The sequence below is a fragment of the Palaemon carinicauda genome, chromosome 8, assembly GCF_036898095.1.
Source record: "Palaemon carinicauda isolate YSFRI2023 chromosome 8, ASM3689809v2, whole genome shotgun sequence".
NCBI lineage: Eukaryota > Metazoa > Arthropoda > Malacostraca > Decapoda > Palaemonidae > Palaemon > Palaemon carinicauda.
In genome coordinates, this window is record NC_090732.1 from 55,661,079 (window position 1) to 55,687,005 (window position 25,927).

The following is a 25,927-nucleotide window of genomic DNA, read 5'->3' on the forward strand; positions in this document are numbered from 1 at the left end:
GGCTGGGCGTCCACTGGAACTTACAGTCGCACTGCCTTTCCATTCCATCAAAGAAAAGGAAAGAGATAGTAGGATCTGTCAGAAGCCTTCTTCGGTCTGCAAGGATATCAAGAAGACAACAGGAGAGAGTGTTGGGGTCTCTCTAGTTTGCCTCAGTGACAGATCCAGTATTGAGAGCACAATTAAAAGAAGCATCAGGAGTTTGGAGAAAATACGCATCAAACGCTCGAAGAGATCTAAAAAGACCGATACCAAATCGTCTGCGATCCCTACTCAAGCCATGGTCGGAGGCCAAGAACCTAAAGAACAAGATTCCCTTACAACTACCTCCACCGTCAGTCACCGTTCACACGGATGCCTCGAAAGAAGGGTGGGGAGGTCACTCTCATCATCGGAAAGTCCAAGGAACCTGGTCTCCCCTCTTCAAAACCTTCCACATCAATTTCTGGAAGCCATGGCAGTTTTTCTTTCCCTAAAGAAACTGAAACTCCGCTGCTCAATCCACATCCGTCTGGTTCTAGACAGCGAAGTCATAATGAGATGCCTAAATCGACAGGGCTCGTGATCGCCTCACATAAATCAAGTGATACTAGCCATCCTCCGCCTAGCGGAGAAGAAGAGATGGCACTTGTCAGCAATCCACCTTCAAGGGTTCCGCAATGTGACAGCGGACGCTCTATCCAGGACCAAACCGATAGAGCCAGAATGGTCCCTAGACGCAAGATCGTTCTCCTTCATCTTACGCAAAGTCCCAGGACTGCAGATAGACCTCTTCGCAACAAGCGACAACAAGAAGCTACCCTGGTACGTAGCCCCGTACGAGGATCCTCTAGCGGAAGCAATGGATGCAATGTCCATAGATTGGAACAGATGGTCCAAGATCTACCTATTCCCTCCAACCAACCTTCTGCTGAAAGTCCTCGACAAACTGAGATCTTTTCGGTGGACGGCAGCAATAGTGGCCCACAAGTGGCCCAACAGCGTTTGGTTCCCCCTGGTAACGGAACTACGCCTAAAGCTGATCCCGTTGCCAGACCCAGTTCTGACTCAGCAAGTGCAGAAATTGACTGTCTCAGCTTCATCAGTGAAAACTCAGAACCTTCATCTCATGATTTTCTCGCCTTAGCAGTCAAGAAACGGTTTGGAATTTTTAGGGACAGTATCAACTTCCTAGAAGAATACAAGTCAAAGTCAACAAGAAGACAATATGAGTCTTCCTGGAAGAAATGGGTGGCCTTTGTCTAGGTGAAGAAACCTAAGGAGATTTCTACGGACTTCTGTTTGTCGTTCTTCATCCATCTTCATGAACAAGGTTTAGCAGCCAATACGATTACTACATGTAAATCCGCCCTGGCCAGACCAATACTTTACGCCTTCCAGGTAGAATTTTCCAACAAAATCTTCAACAAGATCACTAAAGCCTGCGCAAAACTTCGGCCCGCAGCTCCTCCTAAGCCCATATCATGGTCTTTGAACAAAGTTCTCTATTTAGCATCAACCCTGAACAATGAGGATTGCTCACTGAAAGACTTGACTCAGAAGGTGATATTCTTATTTGCACTAGCCTTGGGAGCCAGAGTTAGCGAAATAGTGGCCCTCTCGAGGGATGATGGCCACATTCAGTTCACAGACAATGGAGAACTGAACCTCTTTCCGGACCCGACGTTTCTCGCCAAGAATGAGTTGCCCACTAAGAGATGGGGTCCCTGGAGAATCTGCCCTCTGAAGGAAGAAACATCCCTCTGCCCAGTGGAATGCCTAAAGGTCTATCTTTGTAGAACTTCAGACTTTAAGGAGGTCAGCTTTTCAGGGGAGAGACTTCCGGTTCAACGTTTTCCTTGAAACAGATTAGGGCGAAAATCACCTACTTCATTCGCAGAGCGAATCCAGACAGTACACCCGCAGGTCATGATCCGAGGAAAGTTGCCTCGTCTCTGAATTTCTTCCAAACAATGTCGTTTGAAAGCCTTCATGCTTATACTGGATGGAAGTCTTCAAGGGTCTTCTTCAAGCACTACGCGAAGCAATTACAAGAAATTAAATTTCATGTGGTGGCGGCAGGCAGTGTAATAAAACCCACTGCTTGATTACTGCGAAGAACAGTGCACTATTCGGGACTTATAGTGAAGGGTGTACATGATAGACTCGTAAGACATATGTTGAGTTTTGTGTTTAAGTGAAAACACTATAGACCGTTCTCCCTACACAGGTGACATTAAGCATAATAAACTGACACAAGTGCCAGGCATTCTTATATGTACAGTGTTCCTAGTAACAACAGAATGTATAGTGAAATTTCATATTTCCCTTAGAGTGGCTAATGTTTTCCTTTTCACGTAAACCCTATTTATTCCTGTTATTACTGTTTATGCTTTTATGCAGAATTATTCAGCATACATTGTAATTGTTTACAACCATGATTTCTATTTTTGTAATACTGTAAACAATAGAACAAATATTTGCGTCTCTTTCGCCCCAAATATTTCATTATATGTATAAGTCAGAGCATCCTTGACTCTTTTTGATATGTAAGTAAATACCGGAACTAAGATTCCTTTTGTTCCAGGTAATCAGGTAAGATCTTGTTGTACTAGACTGTTCATTTTACTGTTTAAGGTTTCCTACACGTATATAAACCTGTCCGTCTCTTCATCTACAGACCCAGGCGGTACAGTAACCTGTCCAAACCAATACCATCCTAGTACAGACTACGCTTTACGTATATGTTGACACTAATATACAAACTGTTTGCTAGATTGTTCCTTGAACTCACAATCCTCGGGTTGTTTCCTCGAGTCTACCCAGACTCTTCCCTGTAGGGGACAGGAAGCACTGACATATTTCATGATCAGCTGATTGATGTATAACGGTAACATCAAGTGTCTTTAGGTCTAAAGACCAAAGAGGAATACTCAGCCGTGTAAAGACTTTTTGGTGTTAACGAGAGTACCCGGAAGTACATAGAGAAGAAGGCATCTAAGATTCATGGCGCCGTGCCTGTTAATGCCTCGGGCAGTTTGAAGGTTGTGTCCAGGGAAGGTCTTCCCATCCCTGGACACAACCTTTTTATGCATAAGATGGAGAATGCCTTAAATGTGTGGATCGAGGACCAGCATCATAAGGGGATTGTCATTAACTTGCTCAATATAAGGGAAAAAGCTAATTCTCTACTCTGCCATTTTACTGAGGATGATCCTCAACTGTCGACCACCCAAGACAATGCAACCCTAAAAATTTTTTTTCAAGTCAGCAAAGGCTGGTTCGATAAGTTTAAGTGAAGTTTTGTATGTAAGAACATGAAAATTACTGGGAAGTCAGCCTCTTTGGACCATGAGGCAGCAGAAAGTTTCCAGGACAAGCTTCAAAAGCTCATCATGGAGAAGGAGTACAAGCCAGAACCAGCCTGGGATATGGAGAAAACTGATAAGTTTATAGACATTTTTATTTAAGATTTTGATGTTCTGTAGTTGCTGTATAGTTTTCCATAATGAATTTGTTTGTCTTGTTTGCTTCAATTTAAGATTATCAGTAATGTAGAGACACGTCTCTGTAGTAGATACAGTACAGTTTTGTATAAACCTATAGTTTTGCCAATTTGAATTAGTTTCTAGTATCCTCAGTGAGTGTACATACTGTACTGTATTTGGTTTTTATTTAATATTTTGCATTCTGAGTGTACATACAGTATAGTTTATGTAATTAATGTTTAAATCTTGTTGAATTTCCTTAACGAAGGGAGTGTAGATATATTTTACATAATTAGTTTATATCTTGTTAATTTCCTCAATACAAAAGACATGTATCTGCTGTAGCTACAGTACAATATTGTAAGAATCTGTAATTTTGCTAATTTGAGTTATATAGTTTTTAGTACTGTACCTTCAATACCTTTTCATACAGTACCGTATTTGACTGTTTAAATTTTGTATTGTGAGTGTCTGTACGGTTAACGTAAATGTTAATTTGCGTACATACTTTTACTTTTGGTAAAATAAAGAAAATGTTATGAAAAATATATTTGTAAGTACAGTATAGAGGCCTACTGTATACAGTATACTAAATACAAAAGTATAGTATTTACAGATCATATACTGTATATGCAGGTAGTAGGTTGGCCAGGACACCAGCCACCCGTTGAGATACTGCGACCAGAGAGTTATTGGGTCCTTTGACTGGCCAGACAGTACTACATTGGATCCCTTTCTCTGGTTACGGCTCATTTTATCTTTGCCGACACATACACAGAATAGTCTGGTCTATTCTTTACACATTCTCCTCTTACACTTGACGACACTGAAATTACCAAACAATTCCTCTTCTCTTAAGAGGTTAACTACTGCACTGAAATTGTGTGAATGTTTAAAATCTGCAGAGTACATCGCACTTTCAGAATCCCTACTAAATGAAGTACCATTAATATTAGATTGACCTTCGGGGTTAATTGGGGGCATGCTTTAAGGGATGGATTTTTAAACCTCCATCATGATTCAGAAAATGTAGGAAGATTTCTAAATTCTGTATCATTGAAAGGAAGATTTGGACTCTTATATAAAATAAACATTTTACTCAGACTAGAATGCATATACAGTACATCACAGGATTGCCAAGGGTTTCCCCACTATGTCTCCTCCTCTATATCCATTGAAGAAACTGCCTACCCTAATTTCTCCTTCCCCAACTGAACCTGGAACACCAGGCTAACATGTTGGAGCCCCCCACTAGAGGTTTTCCTTGGTCACCATTTCTCGAATGTCCAGCCGCTGCGGGATCCACAGGTTGGGACACAAAGGGAACTGACGAAGGACAAAAACTGACAGGAATGGTAGAGCCTTGAGTGAGGCAACCACGGGAGATGCATGTTGCCTGAATCCAGGCAGACCAGTAACCTGCCTAGCAGAAACCTGGGTTGGAGCTGACCTAGTAAGCTGACTAAGTACTGAGGATAGCACCCAGTGGATGCCTCCCAAGCATGATTGAAGTTTCTTCTGAGGACCTGCAAAGTAAAGCCACCTCTTCAGTGTCTAAATCATCCCCTGACCTAACCTCTTGAACCTGAAAGGGGGCCTGGACAATGCTTCCCCTCTCTCAAAACCCCTAACTGCTATAAATAATGCTGCTGGGAAGATGAGATCCATAAACTTGAGGGTCTAGCTAGCACATTGGGTCTGTGCTTTGCACGTTGGAACACTGACCCTAAAGAAGGGGCGACAGTATTTATTTGATATTTTATGCCGTATTAGATTCCCTGTTCTTGTCTTTTACAGAAATGTCGTTGGAGACTACACATCATATTAACACAAAAAAGGGGAATTAAGGGATAAGTTAAAATTTAGGGAAGTCATTTGGAGTTTCATGTCTCAAAATTTAATTCAAGGCAGTTGGTTACCAAAAACTAGATTACAACTAAGTCTAGAATGTTAATTGATTTTATTATTTAAAAGTTATAAATGACATATCTCTTTCCTTCAGTTGTGCCCCTCCTCCATCAGAATTTGAGATTCAGTAATATGAACACAAGGGTAGGTTCATAGAAGTAATTGTAATTTTAATAATATGTTTATTTTTCTACTCACCTGCTGTTCATATACATGCCCACCCACCTCCCCACTGACTTGTGTCAAGAGCTTAGGAATAGTTTTGATTTCAAGACTGAAGACAAAGGTAGTACAGTATGGCTTGTCCAAACCATTGCTTATTGCCATTAACAGCTGGATTTTTTCATTACTTTACTGGAGGCCATGTTATTATTAAAATTCCAGTTTTATAAATAAGGAAAACACTGTAAAATAATCAAAGGGATATAAGTGGTTACAATAATATCTTTGCACTCGATATACTCCTGACCACTTTTTACACCAACTTCTTTTTCAGTATTTGTTCCTGGGTAAACACCTATCATTAAATTACTATTGTTATCACTAGAGTTTAGTCCTTGTTATTTCATTGTTATTTAGATTTTAGAAGTTTTTAATTTAGTAATTAATTTGAAAGGTGAACGTTTTTTTTATGCTTTCAGGCTCATTTTAGAAGAAACAGAAGAGGAATCCCTACCATGGGTTAGTATAACAGTTTATGGTCATGTTGACTCACCAATCTCTTGGGGTTTAACTGAAAATTTCTATTATACAAATGGGGATAACTTTTATACACTTATAATTATGAGGACTAGCTTATTGATTTATAAAACTTCGGGGCCACGAAAGCCTCTGAGAATGTTCAGTAAATGTAATAACAATAAATGATTGGAAACATATGAACAATGTTGTTTTTATCTCAAGTTTTTGTTGGGAATATTTAGTATTGTACATTTTCATATATTAAAAGTTAACTGACACGTTTTTTTTATTGTTTACATTTGGAGAGAGCTGTCACAAGTATATAAATTTTCCTTTACAAGAATTTATGTGTGTACTTAGAGCTTTACAGTGTCCATTGTACTTCTGTTTAAAAAATAATATAAGTTGAATCTTTGATATTTATCATTGCAAGTGGTACATAGTTTGTTTGAAAGGTGTCTTAAGCAAGATGTTTATTTACAGAGTAATATTAAAGATGCCTTAGAAATATATAAAGGGTATCACCCAATGTAAAAATTGAGCCACACCCATTTAACACATGTTTTCTTAGTGACCCTCATATGACCCTGTTGCCCTTTGTTGGAAAAGCAACACAATATAAAGAATAAAACATTTTATGTGAATACCCAACACAAATACAGTATCATGAAGAATTCCATTTAGTATCCTTTGTGTTTTCAGTTCATCTTATGATGTTTTCATGAAGTTTTAGTTTGTTATAAAATATATAATTAATTTTATTCTTTTTTATGAACAAACCCTCTACTCAAGCAGTGGTTGTGTATTTTACCACATGAGATCAAGAAAAATAAGTTCTACACCTAACCAAGGATCCTTTATACAGATGCCTTTTTACAATACCAATAAACTGTAGACACTGTTATTATAACTGAAGTATTATAGGGCATAATATTTGATGAGGTGGTTATTATTTTGTTCATATTTTAGATATGACTTCAATGTTTTAAAATCTTAACTTTCTTGCTCAGTTGTAATATAATACATATATTTTTTTCGTTGTTTATTTTTAGTTGCTCAGCATTATCAAAAAACACAATCCATTTGAATAAACATCAGTATTTTTTGTCTTTTTTATCTCTGTAGTAGAGCTTTTTTAGATTTTACGCTTTGGAACCAAGATACATAATTGAAAACTTATTAGTGTTACTAGCTCTAATAAAATTAAATTGAAAACCATCTTCCAATAACAGTTGCCATATGTAACCATTAACTTTATTGTACAAAACAGAATTTTAATGATAAAGTTATTTATTTCTATACTCAACTAGTGTTCATATTGCTTCTCTCTTGAAGCTGGATACATATTGATGTATACCCTATTACTAAAAATTACTATTTTCTTTCCTTATAATTGCCCTGCCCCCCTAGTGTAATTTTGGGATCATATGGCAGTGTTAAGCAATAATATTGCATGGATAGGCCATACCTTTTTGTCTCCAGTCACAAAGTTGAAACCAGTTAAGCAATCTCTTAACATGGCAAATTCGTAGATAATTTGTAGTTTTCCTAACTATACAAACCTTAGCTATTTAATAGGGGTATTACTTTCGGCGTAGCTGAAATGACGAGCCATCAATTTTTAACGAGGGTTAACTACCCATACTGCTAGTTAGCGGGGTTAGGGGAGGGTAGCTTGCAACCCCCCCCCCCCTCACACACCTCTGATTGAGCTCACTTTGCTTGGAGATAGGACTTCAAGGGGGATTGGGCTGGTGGGTAAGTTTTCTTAAATAGCTAAGGTTTGTATAGTTAGGAAAAATACAAAATTATTTACGAATTTGTCATGTGTTCCGTAACTAGAATGCAGACCACGCTATTTAATAGGGGTGACTCACCCATTGGGAAGGGTGGACGTCCCAGCCAATCTGGCTTCTGGCTTTACCTGGGGGTTCATCTGAGTGTATCAGTACTGAAAATATAAGGAGTCCCTGCACCTCGCTAAAACCTTGCTACGCAAGGTCCGCAGCCTACGCAAGCTGTGTGTGTTGAGGTATGTAGAAGTGTGACTGTCCTGGTAAAGTTATTCTGAGTTCTTTAGAAGGAAAAACTGTGTAACTAGGACTTTCCCAATACCACCTCGTCAGGGTATGGGAACGCAACAGTATTAGTCTTGATACTAGGTACACAAGGGAGCATGGTTTACCTGCAGTGGTTTGAGGTCAGCTATGCAGAGAACCCAGGATGCTGCTTTCCCCAAGAGAGGGGAGAATGAAGAAAAGAATAAGGGCCAGTCAAACCGTTTCATTCATGCAGACTAAAACCGGGTAACAATGCCCTCATCCTTCTGCTACTTGTCTAATAAGGAGCATGAGGTTTTAAACCAGCTGTTGTGCAGCCACCACAGGACCGATAGAGAACGTATCGAGTCTCCTGTAGGTCACGTCTTGCAGGTAGTGGGATGTGAATGTGGTCTGACGATTCCACACCCCAGCTTGAAAAACCTGCGTCACTGAGAAGTTTCTCTTGAATGCCAGGGACATAGCTACGCCCCTGACATCATGAGCTCTGGGGTGACGTGAAGGAGGAGGGTCTGGATTCAATGCATGGTCTAAGACCTTGCGAATCCGTGCTGAGATGATGTTCTTGGTGATCCTCCTCTTGGTCCTTCCTGTGCTGACGAATAGTGCAGGCACACGAGGACTGGCTGCGGCTGTTCTCTTAAGATACAGCCTCAAACTCCTCACTGGGCATAGTAAGAGATAGTCTGGGTCATCTGTTACAGTACGGAGACTAGAAATCCGGAAGGAGTCAAATCGTGGATCCGCTACTCCCGGGTTCTGAGTCTTAGAAATAAACTCAGGGACGAAGCTGAATGTTACCTCTCCCCAACCCCTTGAATGGGCAATGTCGTATGAAAGACCATGAAGTTCACCGACTTGCTTGGCCAAAGCCAAAGCAAGCAGGAACACCGTCTTCCAAGTCAGGTGGCGATCGATTGCCTGGCGTAATGATTCATAGGGAGGTCTCTTAAGAGACCTGAGAACTCGAACCACGTTCCATGGGACAGGTAAGATCATAACTTCGTATGAGTAAGGAAAATTCTAGCGATGAAGAAATGTCCGTTCCTTTCAGTCTGAAGGCGAGGCTTAAGGTTGAGGGATAGCCTTTTACTGCCGAGACTGACAGGTGCATTTCTTCACGCAAATACACGAGGAACTCCGCTATTGCTGGAATAGTGGCATCGAGTAGAGAGATACCCCTTCCACGACACCAACCACAGAAGATTCCACTTTGCCTGGTAAACTGTTGCTGATGACTTAACGCAGGTATCCAGACATCCTAGTAGCAACTTGTTGCAAAAATTCTCTCTGAGAGAGGAGATGCTGCATAGTCTCCAGACGTGAAGTCGTGACATGTGGTTGTTTGAGTAGATTGTGTCGTGGAGGGAGTTCTCTTGGGGGCTCCATTAGGAGCTGCAGAAGGTCCGGAAACCATTCTGCGGGATGCCATAGCAGAGCTATGAGGGTCATTAAAAGATTGACCGATGTTCTGGTCTTGAGTACCCTCATTATCAGACTAAACGGGGGAAAGGCGTAAACGTCAATGTTGTCCCACCATTGTTGGGAAGCATCTTGCCAGAGAGCCTTGGGGGTCTGGGACTGGGGAACAATACAGCGGGAGCCTAAAGTTCAGGGCCGTTGCGAAGAGGTCCACAGTCGGAGAACCCCACAAAGTCAGGACTTTGTTGGCTTACAAGATGATCCAAAAACCACTCGGCACTCACTATTTGCGATGCTCTGCTCTGCTCAGGTTGTTGGTGAACACATTCTTTTTGCCCGGAATGAAGCGTGCCGATAGTGGTATCGAGTGGATTTTAGCCCCTCTCAGTATCTCTACTGCTAGATGGGATAGCTGCTGCGAAAAAGTACCTCCTTGCTTATTGATGTAAGTCACTACTGTGGTCCCCCCAGATGCTGAAGCCTTGATGAGGATGGGGGGCTTAGGGATTAGCAGCTTGGCTCTAATGAACAGTGGGAACTACTTCCCATTGGACCTCGGTGCCCAGCTGTCGATCCAACTAAATCAGTCAGCACTTTCTCTTTTACTTTTGATTATTTCTTTTTTTCTCCCATCTCTTCCTTTTGGGCTCGATATTGTTGACGACTTTGGCATGTTCGATTTTACTTTGGATGCTGCTTTGGATTTGGCAGTGTGTGGGATGGACTGCATTCCATCTCAACCTGTGCCAATTTAGACGCCATCACCCTCTGGCAGACCCCATTGGGTGCAGACCAAGTCTGTTAAGAGTCGGGCTCCAGTGATCCGGTCTTAAGTCACCCATATTTGCGGGTAATGGGTGACGCCAGGCATTGGAGTCGACGGTGGGAGGGGCTAACTACCCCCACTGACCAGTGTACGCCCACCTTAAGAGAGGCAGCCCCTCTCTAATAGAGGACTGGTCCCCGCTGAAGCCTCTTCTCGTGTTGGGCCACATGGGATAGGAGGACTGACATCCTTCGATAAGAGGTGGATAACCCGGCTTGCTCACAACCAAAAAACCCACCCCTCTGTTGACGATCTGGAAAATACAAACATGGACCTCGGTACAGACAGCTCCAACTCGGGTTCTAACATTGTAACGTTAGAACCTTATTCACGTCATGTGAATAATAAAACGCTAGAGAAGAAGAGAGAGAGAGTGAAAAATGATGACAGTACAGAAAGATATAGAAAAGTAGAAGTATTACCTGGTCACTATGAAGTAGTGAATTATGAAAAATTTTTTATCTTGGAATTTGAAAACGGAAGAAATGAGCGTATAAATGTTTTTAAAGCCAATAGGGAAATAGTTACTTTATGTGGAGGGCAGCCAAAAATTTTACCCCAGGGAAATGGAAGTCTCTTGATAGAGACACTGTCCCCATTACAAGGTGAAAGGTTAAAAACACTTACAACATTGAATGGTCATAGCGTAAAATGCGTTTCGCACCCTACTTTCAACCAGAGTAGAGGTGTGATATATGCTCCAGAATTGTTGGATATAGAGGAAAAAGAAATAGAGGATGAACTGAAAAATCAAGGAGTAGTTAAAGTAGTCAGAATGAGAAAGAGAGTTGGAGAACAACGTATCCCACTTGCTACTCTGATTATAACATTTGATCAATGCCGATTACCAAATGTTATAAAAGCTGGTTGGTTATCTTTGAAGGTAAAACCATATATCCCTTCACCATTGCGATGTTATCATTGCCAAATGTATGGCCATTTAAGCCAGAAATGTAAAGAAAAACTAAACAATAAGCCAGCTGTTTGTGCCAACTGTGGAAAAAGTAGTCATGGAGTATGCATAGAAAACCCTAATTGCATACATTGTGGGGAAGCACACCCAGCTACATCTAAAAGCTGTGTAAAGTTTATTTTTGAAAAAGAAATCCAGGCTATTAGGACCATGGAAAGGGTTACTTAGAGGCTCGTAAAAGAGCTCTTGAAAAGCAAATAAGACCAGGGCAACCTTTTTCAATGGTTCTGAAGAAAACTTGCCAAACCACACAGACGAAAATTATATCTCTACTTCTAAGATAAAGAAACAAATGAAAGTAGTTAAAGAGGTTGAAAGTCCCATCGAAAATCTATATCCAGAAATTGTGGAAAAATCAAAACGGACACTTAAAGATCTGAAAATTATTCAAAAGCCAACTACTCCGATTTTAAACAATAGTACAAACCTCTCACAGGCCGTTTCCTTGCCTGATCTGATGGAGGTTGCACTCGAAACCAATTTACCTGGTGAACCCGTAGTGGGGAAGGTGCAAAAACCTGACAGATCACAACCTTTTAATCGAAAAAGAGACAGACCTCCCTCCCTCTCGCCTCCTACCATAAGAAACATTAAAGTCACGACTTCCAATAAATATGATATCTTGTCTGCTGATGTTTCTGAACAACTAGAAGGTAAATTGAACCAATCAGAAATTCAAGTTGAGGTCCACCATCCTCCTCAACAATTAGATCAAAAGGACACAAAGAAAAAGAGAAACACAAAACCCACTATATCAAGATCCTCTCTAGAGTTACCTCCGGGAAACATTGTTAGATCAAATATTGCCAATGGGAAGACTTCATCTAAGGTGTCTTCCAAAAAATAAAACATAGTTTTTTCCTCCATTCTGCAATGGAATTGCCAGGGTTTAAGGGCGAAATATGAACAACTTAAGCTCCTCATACGTGAGCACTCCCCTATAACAGTATGTCTACAAGAAAGCAAGCTCGATGCTAATACTCCTTGTCCTCGAGAGTATATTAGCTATAGGACACCATATGATCAACGAGCAGGGAGCCATGGGGGAAGTCTTATATACGTTCGTCGAGATGTTCCCCAAATATCTTTGTCGATCTGTACCCCTCTGCAGGCAGTGGCTGTACAGATTGATATAGGGAGAAAATACACAATCTGTTCTCTTTACTTGCCTCCAAATGATAACATCTCATATGATAATATAGTAGAGGTGATTAAACAACTCCCACAACCCTTTCTCTTACTAGGAGACCTTAATAGTAGACATCCTTTATGGGGTGATGTTTTAGCAAATGCAAGGGGTAATATTATATCGTCAATTTTGGAGAATGAAGATGTCGGACTCCTCAATACAGGAGAGCCCACACATTTTCATGTACAGACAGGTACCTTGTCCTGCATTGACCTATCAGTTGCAAGCTCTAACTGTCTTCTCGATTTTAATTGGAGAACATTAGATGATTGGCATACTAGTGATCATGCACCAATCATTATAAACACCAACAATGGTCCACCTTTACAAAGATCACCTCAATGGAATCTTGATAAGGCGGACTGGAATAGATTTCTGGAGTTAAGTGAAATTGAAGGAAATGCAGAACAGTTTGAAAGTGTTGATGATGCCATAGACTTACTTAATGGAACTCTTCACACAGCAGGAGTGAATTCCATTCCCAAAACAACTGGGATATTCAGACGACGACCAGTCCCCTGGTGGTCGTCAGAACTAACTGCCCTGCACAGAGCCACAAGAAAGTCTTTAACTCGATTGCGCATGCGCCGTAATGAGGAGAATTTAGTCATATACAAGAAATGTAGAGCACAGTTCCGCCGTGCCATGAAAGAAGCTAGGCGCCAGTCTTGGATGTCCTTTGTTTCCTCCATTAACAGTAGAACACCAACATCATCTGTGTGGAGGAAAGTAAAAAAGATAGCAGGAAAATTCACCCCAAACCCACCACCAGTGTTAAAGATAAATGGCCAGTATATGACTGGAGCAACCGAAGTAAGCAATGCCCTGGCTGACCATTTCTCAAATGTATCGTGCAAGTGTGAAGCAGCTCCTGGTCACCAGTATAGGAGCAATGAAGAAAAGAAAGTTTTAAACTTCGCAACAAGAAAGCAAGAGTCATACAATTCTCCTTTTACTGAAAGAGAATTTGATTCTGCTCTTGCTACTTGTAACGATACAGCCCCTGGACCTGATGGAATTCCATATGCAATGATTAAACATGTACCTTTTAATACAAAGTTATTTATTTTAAGCATTTTTAATAGAATATGGCATGATCATAGTTGTCCAAGTGTTTGGGAACTAGCCATTATTTTAGCCTTTTTAAAACCCGGTAAGGACAAGTTTTTAGCAGCAAACTACCGACCTATTGCATTGACATCTTGTTTATGTAAAATCATGGAGAAGATGGTCAATGCAAGACTGATTTGGTACCTTGAAAAGAATATTTTATCACCCATTCAATGTGGATTCAGGAAAATGCACTCAACAACTGATGTGCTGATACAACTTGAGTCCTCCATTTGTGAAGCTTTTGCTTCCAAACAGCACCATGTGACAGTTTTTTTTTATCTTGAAAAGGCATATGATACCACATGGAGATACGGTATACCTAAAAGAATCCATGAGTGCGGATTGAGAGGTGAGCTACCACTATTCATCCAGTCATTTCTTTCACATAGAGTTTTCCAAGTGAGAGTTGGGGAAGCTCTATCACAGAGTAAATGCCAGGAAGAAGGAGTTCCTCAGGGGAGTGTGCTGAGTGTAACCCTTTTTGCACTAGCAATTAATGGGATATCCTCAGTCATTCCCCAGGATGTTCTCGCAACATTATATGTGGATGATCTCTCCATATCATTTGCTGGAGCCAGAATGGCAATGGTTGAGAGAAAAATCCAACTCTCTATTGATAAAATTATCCATTGGGCCGATATGAATGGATTTAAGTTCTCAACAAGACCCGGATATATACATCAAAGGTCAATGGATCCCATGTGCAAGTGAAGCAAAATTTTTAGGGTTGATATTTGATTGTAGGCTTACATGGGTTTCTCACTTAAAAACATTAAAAGCTAAATGTGTTGAAGCTATGAATCTTTTAAAAGTCTTGTCCCATACATCATGGGGGGCAGACCGCAATACAATTTTAAAATTATACAAGGCCTTGATATTTTCCAAAATCAGTTATGGATGCGAAATATACTCCTCAGCAACCCCAAGCCGGTTAAAAATACTAGATTCAATACATCATGCTAGCATTAGATTGTCCACAGGAGCCTTTAGAACCTCCCCTATCATAAGTCTCCTTGTTGATGCTGGGGAGTTGCCTCTGGACCTTTACCGAATGTCCTCTATTATTCGGTATTGGTTTAGATTGCAAAGACTCTCCAATTCTTCAGCCTTTCAAACTGCAAGCCTTGTAAGGCACTCAACCTACTTTGAGTTGCACCCAAAATCTCCTCAACCTTTTGGGTTTCGGGTTAACCAATTATTAAACAATCTGGATATAATTAGAAATAAGGTGCTTCCATTCAAGGTATCATCAACACCTCCATGGAAATTACCTGACATATCTTTTTGTAGATACTTTATTGGAGTTAAGAAGAATTTGACTGACTTAGAATCCAGGTCTCTTTTTATGGAACATGTTGAAGAACATAGAGGATCGACTTTTATATATACTGATGGCTCCAAATCTGATGCTGGCGTTGGATTTGGAGTACATAGTAATGATTTTAATTGTAGAGGTGCACTTCCTCTAACAGCTTCCATATTTACTGCCGAACTGTATGGCATATTAACCGCTATTGAGAAAATAGCTTTGGAAAAGGAGGGTAATTTTACAATTTTTAGTGATGCAAGGAGTGTTCTTCAAGCATTAGAAGTTTTTAATTCTAGTAACCCTCTAGTTTTAAAGATTTTAGAATGGCTTTTTATTATTGGACGGAAAGGTATAACTGTTCGATTTTGTTGGGTTCCAGCACATGTAGGTGTGTCTGGGAATGAGAAGGCAGATTTACTGGCGAAGAATGCGGCATCCGAGTTGCTACCAAGGAGGTATCCCATTCCATGTAACGATTTCCTACCTTACATCAAGAAATTGGTTTGTGATAAATGGCAACAGCACTGGGATAGTCAAGATGGCAATAAAATGAGGGAAGTAACAAATATCATATCACCTTGGAGGTATAACATGATTCCCCGAAAATGGGAGACGACTCTTTGTCGTCTCCGTATTGGTCACACACGGTTGACACACGAGTTTCTGCTGAAGGGCCAACACCAACCGTATTGCGAGGACTGCTTAGTACCTTTAACAGTGAGGCATTTGTTGACCGAATGCCCTAATTTTACTAACTTAAGAAATAGATATCTGTTTGAGGCTCGAGGTGAGGATGGCAGGTTTATCCTTGCCAAGATTCTTGGACATGATGTGTCTTACTATGCGAGCGGAATTTTTAGATTTATTTCAGAAGCAGGTCTTCTGAAAACTATTTAACTATTGTAATGACTTCTTAATTTTTATGGTTTTAATCGAATTCTCTTTTAATTTTCATATACAGTAAATGGTATCGGCGTCAATGACCTTAGATGTCAGGATGCCAGAAAACTTTCAATCAATCAATCACTACTGTGGTGTTTTCGCTCATCATCACCACTGAGTGGTCCTCCAGGAACTGTTGAATGGCCAGGAAGACGACCTTCATCTCTAGAAAATATATATGGAGGCACTTTTCGGACTGACCAGAGGCCTGAGGTCGTGTGGTGCAGCACGTGGGCCCCCCACCCTTTTGTTGAAGCGTCTGAGAACAGCATCAAATCCGAGGGGAAGACGAGAAGGTCCTCTCCCTTTCGTAGGTTCTAGTCTGTCACCCACCACTGGAGGTCTGTCAGTTCCGCTGATCCCAAGGGGATCCGAATATCCGGGGAATCGCGAGTTTGATTCCACCGGGGCTTAAGTTGCCACTGGAGGGATCTCATCCTGAGGCGACCATTGGGAACTAGACGGGCCAGCGATGAAAGGTAACCGAGGGGACATAACCACGTTTGGGCTGGAAGTTCTTCTCGTCTGAGAAAGGGTCTTGCGACCTTTCTCAGCCTTGTTATCCTGTCATCTGATGGGAAGGCTTTGTGGAGATTGGTGTCTATGATCATGCCTAAGTATACCAGTCTCTGTGTAGGAAGCAGAGAAGACTTTTTGAGATTTACCATGATCCCCAGATCCTGGCAAAGTCTCAGAAGTTTGTCTCAGTGTTGAAGAAGGGTTGACACCGAGTCTGCTAGGATTAGCCAGTCGTCCAGATAACGGAGGAGACGGATGCCAATCCTGTGTGCCCAAGATGACACTAGGGCAAACACTGTGGTGAATTCAGAACTTGGGTTGCTGTGGAGAGACCGAAGCACAGCACCTTGACCCTGTACTTTCTGTTGTCTAGGCTGAATCTTAAGTACTTCCTTGAAGACGGATGGACTGGGATCTGAAAGTACGCATCCTTTAGGTCCAGTGTACACATGAAGTCATGAGGTCTTACTGCTAGTCTGACCGTGTCTGCCGTCTCCATGCTGAACGGAGTTTGTTTCACAAACTTGTTGAGGGCTGAGAGGTTGATGACTGGTCTCCAGCCTCCAGATGCCTTTCTTACAAGAAAGAGTCGACTGAAGAAGCCTAGGGACCCGTCGAGGACCTCTTGGAGAGTGCCCTTCTTCAACAGAGTCTGGACTTTTGCCCGAAGTGCCTGCCTCCTTGCTGATCCCATGGCAAGGGAGTCTATTGACACTGGATTCCTGGTCAGGGAAGGTAGAGATGTTATGTACGGGACGCGATATCCTAGATGGATCATAGAGATTGTCCAGGAATCGGCCCCTGAGTTGCTCCCACTTGTCTGAGCAGCTTTGTAGGCATCCCCCCACTGGTGGAAACGCAGGGGGAGTGCCTATCGTAGGACTTTTTGCCTTTCCTGTCCTTGACAGGGAAGGGAGTATTAGACACCACTGTCTTCGCTGCTGGTTTCGTCGTTATGGTCTTGGTTGGGCGGGACTGCTGTGGTGCTGGAAGTTTATAGGGATTAGTTGTTGAAGCCCTATGGAGGAGGGAGTCTCGATGAGACTTCCTCCACCTCTCAGCAGCAAGTTCCACATCCTTAGGCTCAAACAGATTGAGCCCCTGTAGGAGGAATGCCTGAGCCTATTAATCTCGACGCTTGGGACCTGTTGGTGGAACCTCCCAGACATTGCATTTCGACGTTTCAAGAAAGTGTTTGCCTGCAAGTTCGAAACTTAGTGGGCAAGAAACTCGATCGTGTGAGTGCCTGAGAGTAAAAAGGTCTCCATTGCCTTCCTGGTACGCTCCTTGGAAAAATCCTCGGATCGTATCAGGATACCTAAGGTCCCTAACCAGATGTCCAGCCACGAAGTAGCTTGCATCGCATACTTAGTGACCTTTTCCTGATTAAGGACTTCGGCCACCGAGAACGAGACGTGCCGGCTGGAGTGTCTCTCAAGAGGGACTCCCCTGGTTAGCTCTTCCAGAGAATGGTGAAGTGGAAGAGGTGAACTTAGTTCCTCCAGGATCTCAAAGTACCTCCTTTGCTGTACGCGAGGAGGTGGGAGGAGCTTGTTCATAGAGCTGGCACGTTTGGAGGAGGCAAACTCAGAGCGCTGTTGGGTGATCTTGTCCCTGGTACTCTTCAATCCTTGAGACCAGGGCAGGGCTGCACTGGTCTTTGAGGGTTTCTGAGTGCCGAAGACACGGTCTTTGTCCTCTCGAGGTGTATCTCCGAGTCGGCAAACCCATTGAGAACCCTCATTAGAGTCAGAATCTGCCAGAATGCATGTTCTGATTTTTGTTGGTCTCCTGATGTTGGACTCGCAGCAAAGGCTCCTTCTATCCCCAAGAGCTCTTCTTGGGGTGAGTCGCGGACATTTCTTGAGTGGCTGGCTGTCTCCGTTCTAGCCCTGGTGGAGGACTTTGGCAGAGTCTTGGAGTCTTTGGACTCTTTCCGAGAAAGGAGGTAAGACTCCAACATCAAAGGCCTGAGTGTCATGTCCCTCCTGGTCTCAGATTGAGGGGAACTCTCTGTGTGGAGGGAGGTTTCCCCCAATGGTGTGATGGAAGAGTCGCTCTCCTCGCGCAATTCCCTTGGTGATGGATGGTCTTCATCCGACAGGGAGGGAGAGTATCCCTGGGGAGAAACTGGAGGGACTAGCCTTGATGGTCTGCACGGAGTCAGCTTCACCCCCAGGGAAGTGACCACGTCGAAAACTCCTCTTTTCTTCTTCAAAGGGGGTAGAGGAAGCCATGGTTCCATGTCTCGAGTCCAGAGCTATAGGTTGCTCTGATGAGCGTTTGGACAAGATGGGCTTGAATGCCTATGTTACAGCTCTGACTAAGGCACTGAACCAAGGTTGCTGACTGACTGATGCACTGTCAGACATATCCCCTGAAGGGAAAGGGACCAAAGGTTCCCTACTAGGAGTCACCGTAATAGGTGGGTCCGCCTTAGAAGGCAGTTTAGGGATCCTGAACCCCTCTGCTTGTTCCTGTTTCCCTTCTCCCGCAGGGCACGCTGGAATATGTTTGCGGGGAGGGGAATGAAGCGATGGTGACCTTGCCGGGTGTAGATCCTGAGCCCGTGCCTGTTGGTGCGCGTGCGCGGAGGAGAATGTTGGCGCACGGGAGAGTATTAGCACGTGTGCGCAGGTGAAAGTTGGCGCATGGTTGCGCGTGCGCATGTCTCTGTGCATGCGAGCGGGAGAGATTTGGCCCGTAGGAGAGCGCCGGCACGCAGGTGAGAGCTAGTGTGTATTAAGAGCTGCAATGTGCCTGCTGTCTCACCTACAAAGTGTTTGTGCGCCGGAGAATAATTGACGCGCAGGTGAGTGCTGGCGTGCGGGAGCGGTCGGGAGATAATTGGTGCACAGGCTGGTACGCAGGAGAGCGCTGGCGCGCAGGAGAGCAAGTGCGTGCAAGAGAGCGCTGGTGCGCAGGAGAGTGTTGGTGCGCAGGAGAGCGCTGGGGCGTAGGAGATCGTGGGTGCGTAGGCGCAGGAGAGCACTGACGCGCAGGAGATCATGGGCGCGTAGTGCTGTAGTGCGCTGGCGCGTTGGCGACCCTGGGCGTGTGAGCGCAGGTGAATGTAGGCGCGGGGCGCACAGGCGCATGAATTTACTGCCTTCTATGAGGGCGAGCAGGTGAAGGGGCGCGCCGAAGCGCTGTAGAGTGACGAGCAGTCTGGCGAGCTGCTGATGAGCGCCGAAGTTCTGTCGGTTGGCGAGCTGCAGGGTGATGGCGCACACCTGCGCACTTTGGTAGAGCTACAATATGCTCTACCGGTGACAGGAACGGTGATGGCAGGTCAGCATGTCTGGAGGGTGGATGGTCGACGTGTCCTTTGCAAGGGCGACCATTCACCGAAGGGGATCGCAAACGATCAGTAGAGAGTTCCAGGACCGAAGTCACAAGACTGGTTGCAGGAGCAGTGACGATTGATGAATGAAGGTCAGAATGCAGCGACGGCTCCTCTGCAGGTGACGGCTGCGACGACAATAAACCAAAGAGGCGCCTCTTCACCGCTGATGAAAGGAGACCTCTAAGGCGAAGTGAAAGGCGTGCTTTCCGACGAATGCACCCTCTGGTGACCGTTGGATCAGCAAGCTGACCGAGCGCCGCAGCAGTCCTCTGAAGAGGAGTCTCTATAAGTGAACTCCCCCAAGGGGGAGAAACACTTGCAGGATAGACAGACGTTGAACTTAGTTTCCCACTCGAAGGATGTTCAGGAACGGGAGAAACTAAGTCGGCAGCAACCGCTGGTGAGTCTGGAGGGACAGAGGAGTTGGATGATACCGCATGAGACACCTCTGACATGATAACGTCGACAAGTGTCAGAGGATCTACCTCTGACGGCGACGATGATTGCATAACAGAAGCACCCATGCGCATGAACTGTAGCAAAGCTTCCTTGGAGGGCGAACCCGTAAGCCTCAAGGAAGACCAAATCTGTAAAAGAGGGGTTAGTGACAAGGCCTCACCTGGGGGGACAGGTGGGGCTGCTTCACTAGGGGAAGCAACATCATCTCTTGAGAACCGGGGTTGGCCGACATTAACTTGGTCTACGCTACTACTCGGCGGTCTTTCGTAAAAGACCGAACGAGTAGGAGCTTCGGAGGAGGGTCGGGAGACGGAAGAAGAGGCCTTGGGTTTTTCTTCCTTCAAAGGAACCTTCGAAGGAGAAATATCCTGCTTGGACTTCTTCCAGTTACGGAACAAATCACTAGTCGGTGGGGAGGTGGGGGACATGTATAAGAATGAGAGGTGAGTATTAATAGAATATTGTTTATTTCTATGAATCTCCCCTGGCATTCATGTTGCTGACTCCTACATTGAGATGGAAGGATCAAATGGCAGTGTATAGTAGTTATGCCAAGCTGGCACTTGCACGACTTTTGGCCACGAATTTGTCGTGACAAGTCCTGCCATTTAGGGGCATGAACTGGGAGGCTCCCGCACTGTTCACGGGTAGTTCACGCAGAGTTCACAAATAGTTCACGAATGCGTGCACATCAGAGTCCACATCGACACGAACTGGCATGACGAGTTCACGCATAGTTTGCGCACTTCCTGTATTGGGACGATGAGTGTGTGCAGTTCGGACGGTGTTGTGCCGACTTGGCCACACCATATAAAAATGGGGCCTCCCCAACCCCTGGTCATTTTTGGATTGGCTTTTGAAGAAACAATATGTTTAATGTCAGAGATAAAATCATTGTAGAGAAGAGAAGATGCCTATACTTGGCAGCTTCTCTAGCCATTGTTGAAGAGCAGCAGAAAAGGCTGGAAGAGGCCGAAGAGCAAGAAAAGGCAACCCCACATCGAAGAAAGACACAAAGGAAAGTGTGGGTCAGGGAATGGTTGACCAGAAGGCCCGAGTGTGGACAGTATGACAGTCTAATGACTGAACTCCACAAGGAAGATCAAAGGGGGTACAAAAATTAACTCAGAATCACAGCTGACCTGTTCCAAGAGATGGTTGAGAAGTTAACATTTCGCCTTCAGAAGGAGTCCACCTTCATGAGGGAACCGCTTCAAGTTGGACTGAAGCTGGCTGCCACCCTCCGCTTTTTAGCCACTGGAAATTCCTATCCATGTCTGCAGTACAGCTTCAGGGTTGAAGCAAGTACCATCTGCAAGTTCATACCCGAGTTGTGTAAAGCCATCATTGTGGTCTACAAGGTCGAAGTACTGCGCTGCCCCAAAACTGAAGAGGAGTGGAAGGAAGTTGCTGCCAGGTTCAGCTCCAGATGGAATTACCACAACTGTCTGGGGGCTGTGGATGGCAAGCACAACGCCATGAAGAAGCCACCCAATGCTGGCTCTTACTACTACAAATACAAGGGCTTACACAGCATTGTACTGATGGCAGTGGCAGATGTTACCTACAAGTTCCTCTATGTGGATGTTGGGCAGAGGGTGGTGTGTCGGATGGAGGAACATGGAGTAACTGTTCCCTGCATGATGCTGTAAAAGAGAACAGAGCTGGAGTGCCTCAATCAGAACCACTCCCTAATGATGACCAGCCAGTGCCCTATCACTTCGTAGGGGATGACGACTTTGCTCTCCGAACCTGGATGATGAAACCATTCTCCCATCGGTCATAGGTCCTTTGAGAACGCATATACAGCTACAGGTTGTCTCGTGCCCGACGTGTCGTGGAGAATGCCTTTGGAATTTTGTGTCAAAGGTTCCGTTGCCTCTTGACGACAATGCATCAGCACCCCGACAACATCAACCTGATTACTATGTGTGCCTGTGTCCTGCATAACCTCATCCTCATCAGATACCCACACGCAATTTCAGAAGTGGACCGCGAAGATCCGGACACACATGATCTGATCCCTGGTGGATGGAGGACTGACCAACACCTGCAGGGGCTGCTGCCTCTAACCGGCCATCATACCCAGAAAGTGGTAAAGGATCAGCGAGACTACCTGTCACATTACTACATGGCCCCTGCTGGTGCTTTCCCTTGGCAAGAACTGGTTGTAGCTCCATGAGCTGCATCCACAGTTGTTCCATTTTTAAAATAAAAGAAACTTTTATTTTTTTTCTTTTGCTCTTTAATTTTTTTTTCTTTCACTTTATTTTAAGGTTAGAGAAAAACAAGTGTTTTGAAATAAGAAAACGATTTATTAACATGAAAACAGCAAACAACAAATATGTACAAGTATCACAGTCCAACTATTTACAAATATTTAAAAGTGTCTCAATGGCTCTGACTCCCAAAAGTCTCTCACTTTCTAAAGTCTCTCAGTCAGTGTCCTTGCTGGGTCTGGTACCGCTGCATGGGGATACCTGATGGACTGGTAGTGTGTTGAGTTCCTTGGAGGTGTAGAAGGTTGAGGGTGAAATGCCCTCTTCTAGGTTGCTGTTGACGGACCCTGAGGTCAGGACCAGACAGCTTGGTGTCACAGGTGTCGTGAAGGTGGCTGACAGCGACGACTCTGAAGGTGTTGGTGAAGGAGCCTGGACAAGGGTGGCTGATGGTACTGTAAGTGTTGGTGAAGGAGCCTGGACAAGGGTGGCTCATGGTGCAGGTGGCATCCCTAGTTGCCACTCCGCGGTACGGGGCCAGGAAGACTGGCTTGAAGACTGTGGTGACTGGGGCGGCATCCACGTTAGAGGTGATGGCTGACTGGCTGGAGGTTGCTGCTGCTGCTGCTGCTGCCCTGGCAGTGCTTGCAGGGTGGCTGGTTGAGGTTGATGGCAGAACTGCTGCTGCTGAGGGAGCGGCCAAGGTTGCTGTTGCTGTGGGCCTGGCCAGGTCATGCGTGGTTGTTGATGTGGTTGCGGGAAGAGCTGACGCCGCTGCCTGTAGCGGTGTACAAGGTTGAGGCAGTCTATCAGGAATTCATGCCAGGAGTCCTCCGGGATGGCCTGCATGTGGCCTTCCAGCAGGCACGCAAAATCATGTACGATGTTGTGTGTGCTGGTGTACGAGTGGGTGGCCGCCAAGGAATCTGCTTTGGAGATGATCTGAAACATACAAACATTGTAACAATTTAGTACAGCATTTCAATGCAACATATTGCACATGCCATGTCAAAAGCAATGGATGAAACTGGAATACAATCTGCATGTAGACATTGGGATTCTCACCTGTTTCACTACATTACTTAGGTTGCCCTGGGTCACCCAGGTGTCGGCGGTTGTGGTGGATCTCTAGAATGGCGAGCAGTGTCCAGGAAGCCCTATATATATCCCCACACCGACGTGAACTGCTTGTGAACTTCTCGTGCCATGTGCAAACTGTTCGTGAAGTGCGTAAACTAGTCGTGAACTGCTCGTGCCATCAATGCATGAAGTACACGAGACCATGTCAGTGAGAAGGTACGGCCACGCTGCGATGCGGGCATATTTGTGAACATGTCGTCAACTACTCGTGAACTCGACGTGAGCTGTTCGTAAACTATTCGTGGTAGTTCAAGACTGTCGTGGCATGGCACGCATTGCCACGCAGAGGCACATATCCCCCCGCATCGTCCCGACGAGGTCATGACGAGTTCACGAACAGTTTGCGCATAGTTCACGACGCGGTCACGAAAGTTTGTCGTGATCAAAATTTTGAACATTTCAAAATTCTCGTCACGACATGCCACGCAGTCACGATGGGTTTATGTACACTTCACACCAGTTTTTGACTGGTTTGCGCACTGGCACGACTCGGGTCATGCCAATGCATGCTACAGATTCGTGCAAGTGTCAGCCTGGCATTACTAGTTTTACCACTTAAACAAGCTCTTAACATCACTTGTCAGTGGGGAGGTGGGAAGTGAGTATACAGTAGAAATAAGTACTTCTGTTATAAAAATATTGTTTATTTCTATGAACCTCCCCTGGAATTCTTATTGCGGACCCCTGCATTAAGATGAAAGGATCAAATGGCATTGCATAGTAGTTATACCACTTTAACAAACTCTTGACATCACTAGTCAGTGGGGAGGTGGGCAGTTAGTATTATTATTAGTATTATTATTATTAATATTGTTATTATTATTATTATTATTTCTTGCAAACCTACAGCCCTAGATGGAAAAGCAGTATTCTATAAACCCAAGGGCTTCAACCGGGGAAATAGCCCAGTGAGAAAAGGAAATAAGTAAATAAACTACTAGAAGTAATGAACAAAATAAAATATTTTAAGATCTTTCTTATATAGACTATAAAAACTTTAAAAAAAGCAAGAGGAAGAGAAATTAGATAGAAAAATGTACCCTCAAGCAAGAGAACTCCACCCCAAAACAGTGGAAGACTATGGTACAGAGGATATGGCACTATTCAGGTTCAGAGAACATTGGTCTGATTTTGGAGTGTCCTTCTACTAGAAGAGCTGCTTGCCATAGCTAAAGAGTCTTTTCTACCCATATCAAAAGAAGAGTAGCCACTGAACAATTATAGTGCAGTAGCTGACCTCTTGGGAAAAGAAGAATAGTTTGGTAATCTCAGTGTTGCCAAGTGTATGAGAACCTGTGGCGTAGCTAAGGGTGGGCATGAGTGGGCACGTGCCCACCCACGAGAATCCTGTGCCCACCCAGGTACCCAACCACTGCCCATGGCCCGCTTCACAATTTTTCTCTTTGTTGGAAAAATTGTATGTATTCATTAGTGGTTCTTATTCCCACGCTAAGTGGATAAGTGTTCAAAAGGAACTGTATCCTAATGAGCAAACAAGAAGGCTAAAGCAACTGTCAAATACCTGATAGGCTTCCAAGTATGACGCTTGCAAAGTAGGACAAAAAAAATTTCTAATATAATAAATGTTTTCCTTCAGCTTGGAATAAAAAAATTTCCTTTTACTATATAGTTTCATGATTCAAAAATGCCGATAACTAATAGAATAATATTCATTGTGTAATATAGTGTTATTAGTTATACATAAATCTCATTGCAATAGGCTTAGTTTTAGAGATAGATATTCACCTTTTTTATGGGATCTTTTTTTATATATATATGGAAGCAGAAATGGCATCCAGTAATGAGGAAGAAATACAAGAGAGTATTACAAATGAATGCTTATGACAATTTAGTGTTATATATATACATACATGAATGTGTTTTATATATGTGTATATATATATATATATATATATATATATATATATATATATATATATATATATATATATATATATATATATTTGGGCTCAAGCCATGGCGTCCTGATGGAAGGTTCCTTATTGGTAGCTTCCTTGGGTATATTCCCAGAGAATTTAACCACAGGTTATCACAGAATTCTAACTTCTGGAGCGAGTATCCTAAAGGTTTCCCTTTAAGACATCGTATATCAACAGGGGACGCATGTATTAATGCGCCACATAGCTATCTGCACCCCACATAGAGTTAACACTTCGATATGGAGGGGCGGAGAATAGCTGGGGAGCCGTTCCACAGCTATACTCGTCCGTGGCTACTTTTGGTACTCGAAACGTAAACAAACGGCCGCCATTGCTAAATGACGTCACGTCCGTCCTCATCCTTCTTTTAGTAGATTGCCTTGCTAAGACGGATTTTCCCTTGTGCTTTTTCAT

The 25,927-nt window shown here is 43.7% G+C and overlaps 1 protein-coding gene across 4 annotated transcripts in view; it reads left to right on the forward strand.

Annotated features, from left to right (window-relative positions):
- The window catches only part of LOC137645735 (ribonuclease P protein subunit p40-like), a 677,401-nt gene extending 670,588 nt beyond the window's left edge, over window positions 1–6,813 (forward strand). For all 4 annotated transcript variants that reach the window (XM_068378626.1, XM_068378623.1, XM_068378624.1 and 1 more), the window contains one exon: window positions 6,017–6,813. In XM_068378626.1, the coding sequence (XP_068234727.1) occupies window positions 6,017–6,242 (226 nt within the window). In that variant the 3' untranslated portion in view covers window positions 6,243–6,813. The remainder of the gene's footprint in view (window positions 1–6,016) is intronic.
- Window positions 6,814–25,927: the final 19,114 nt, after the last annotated feature.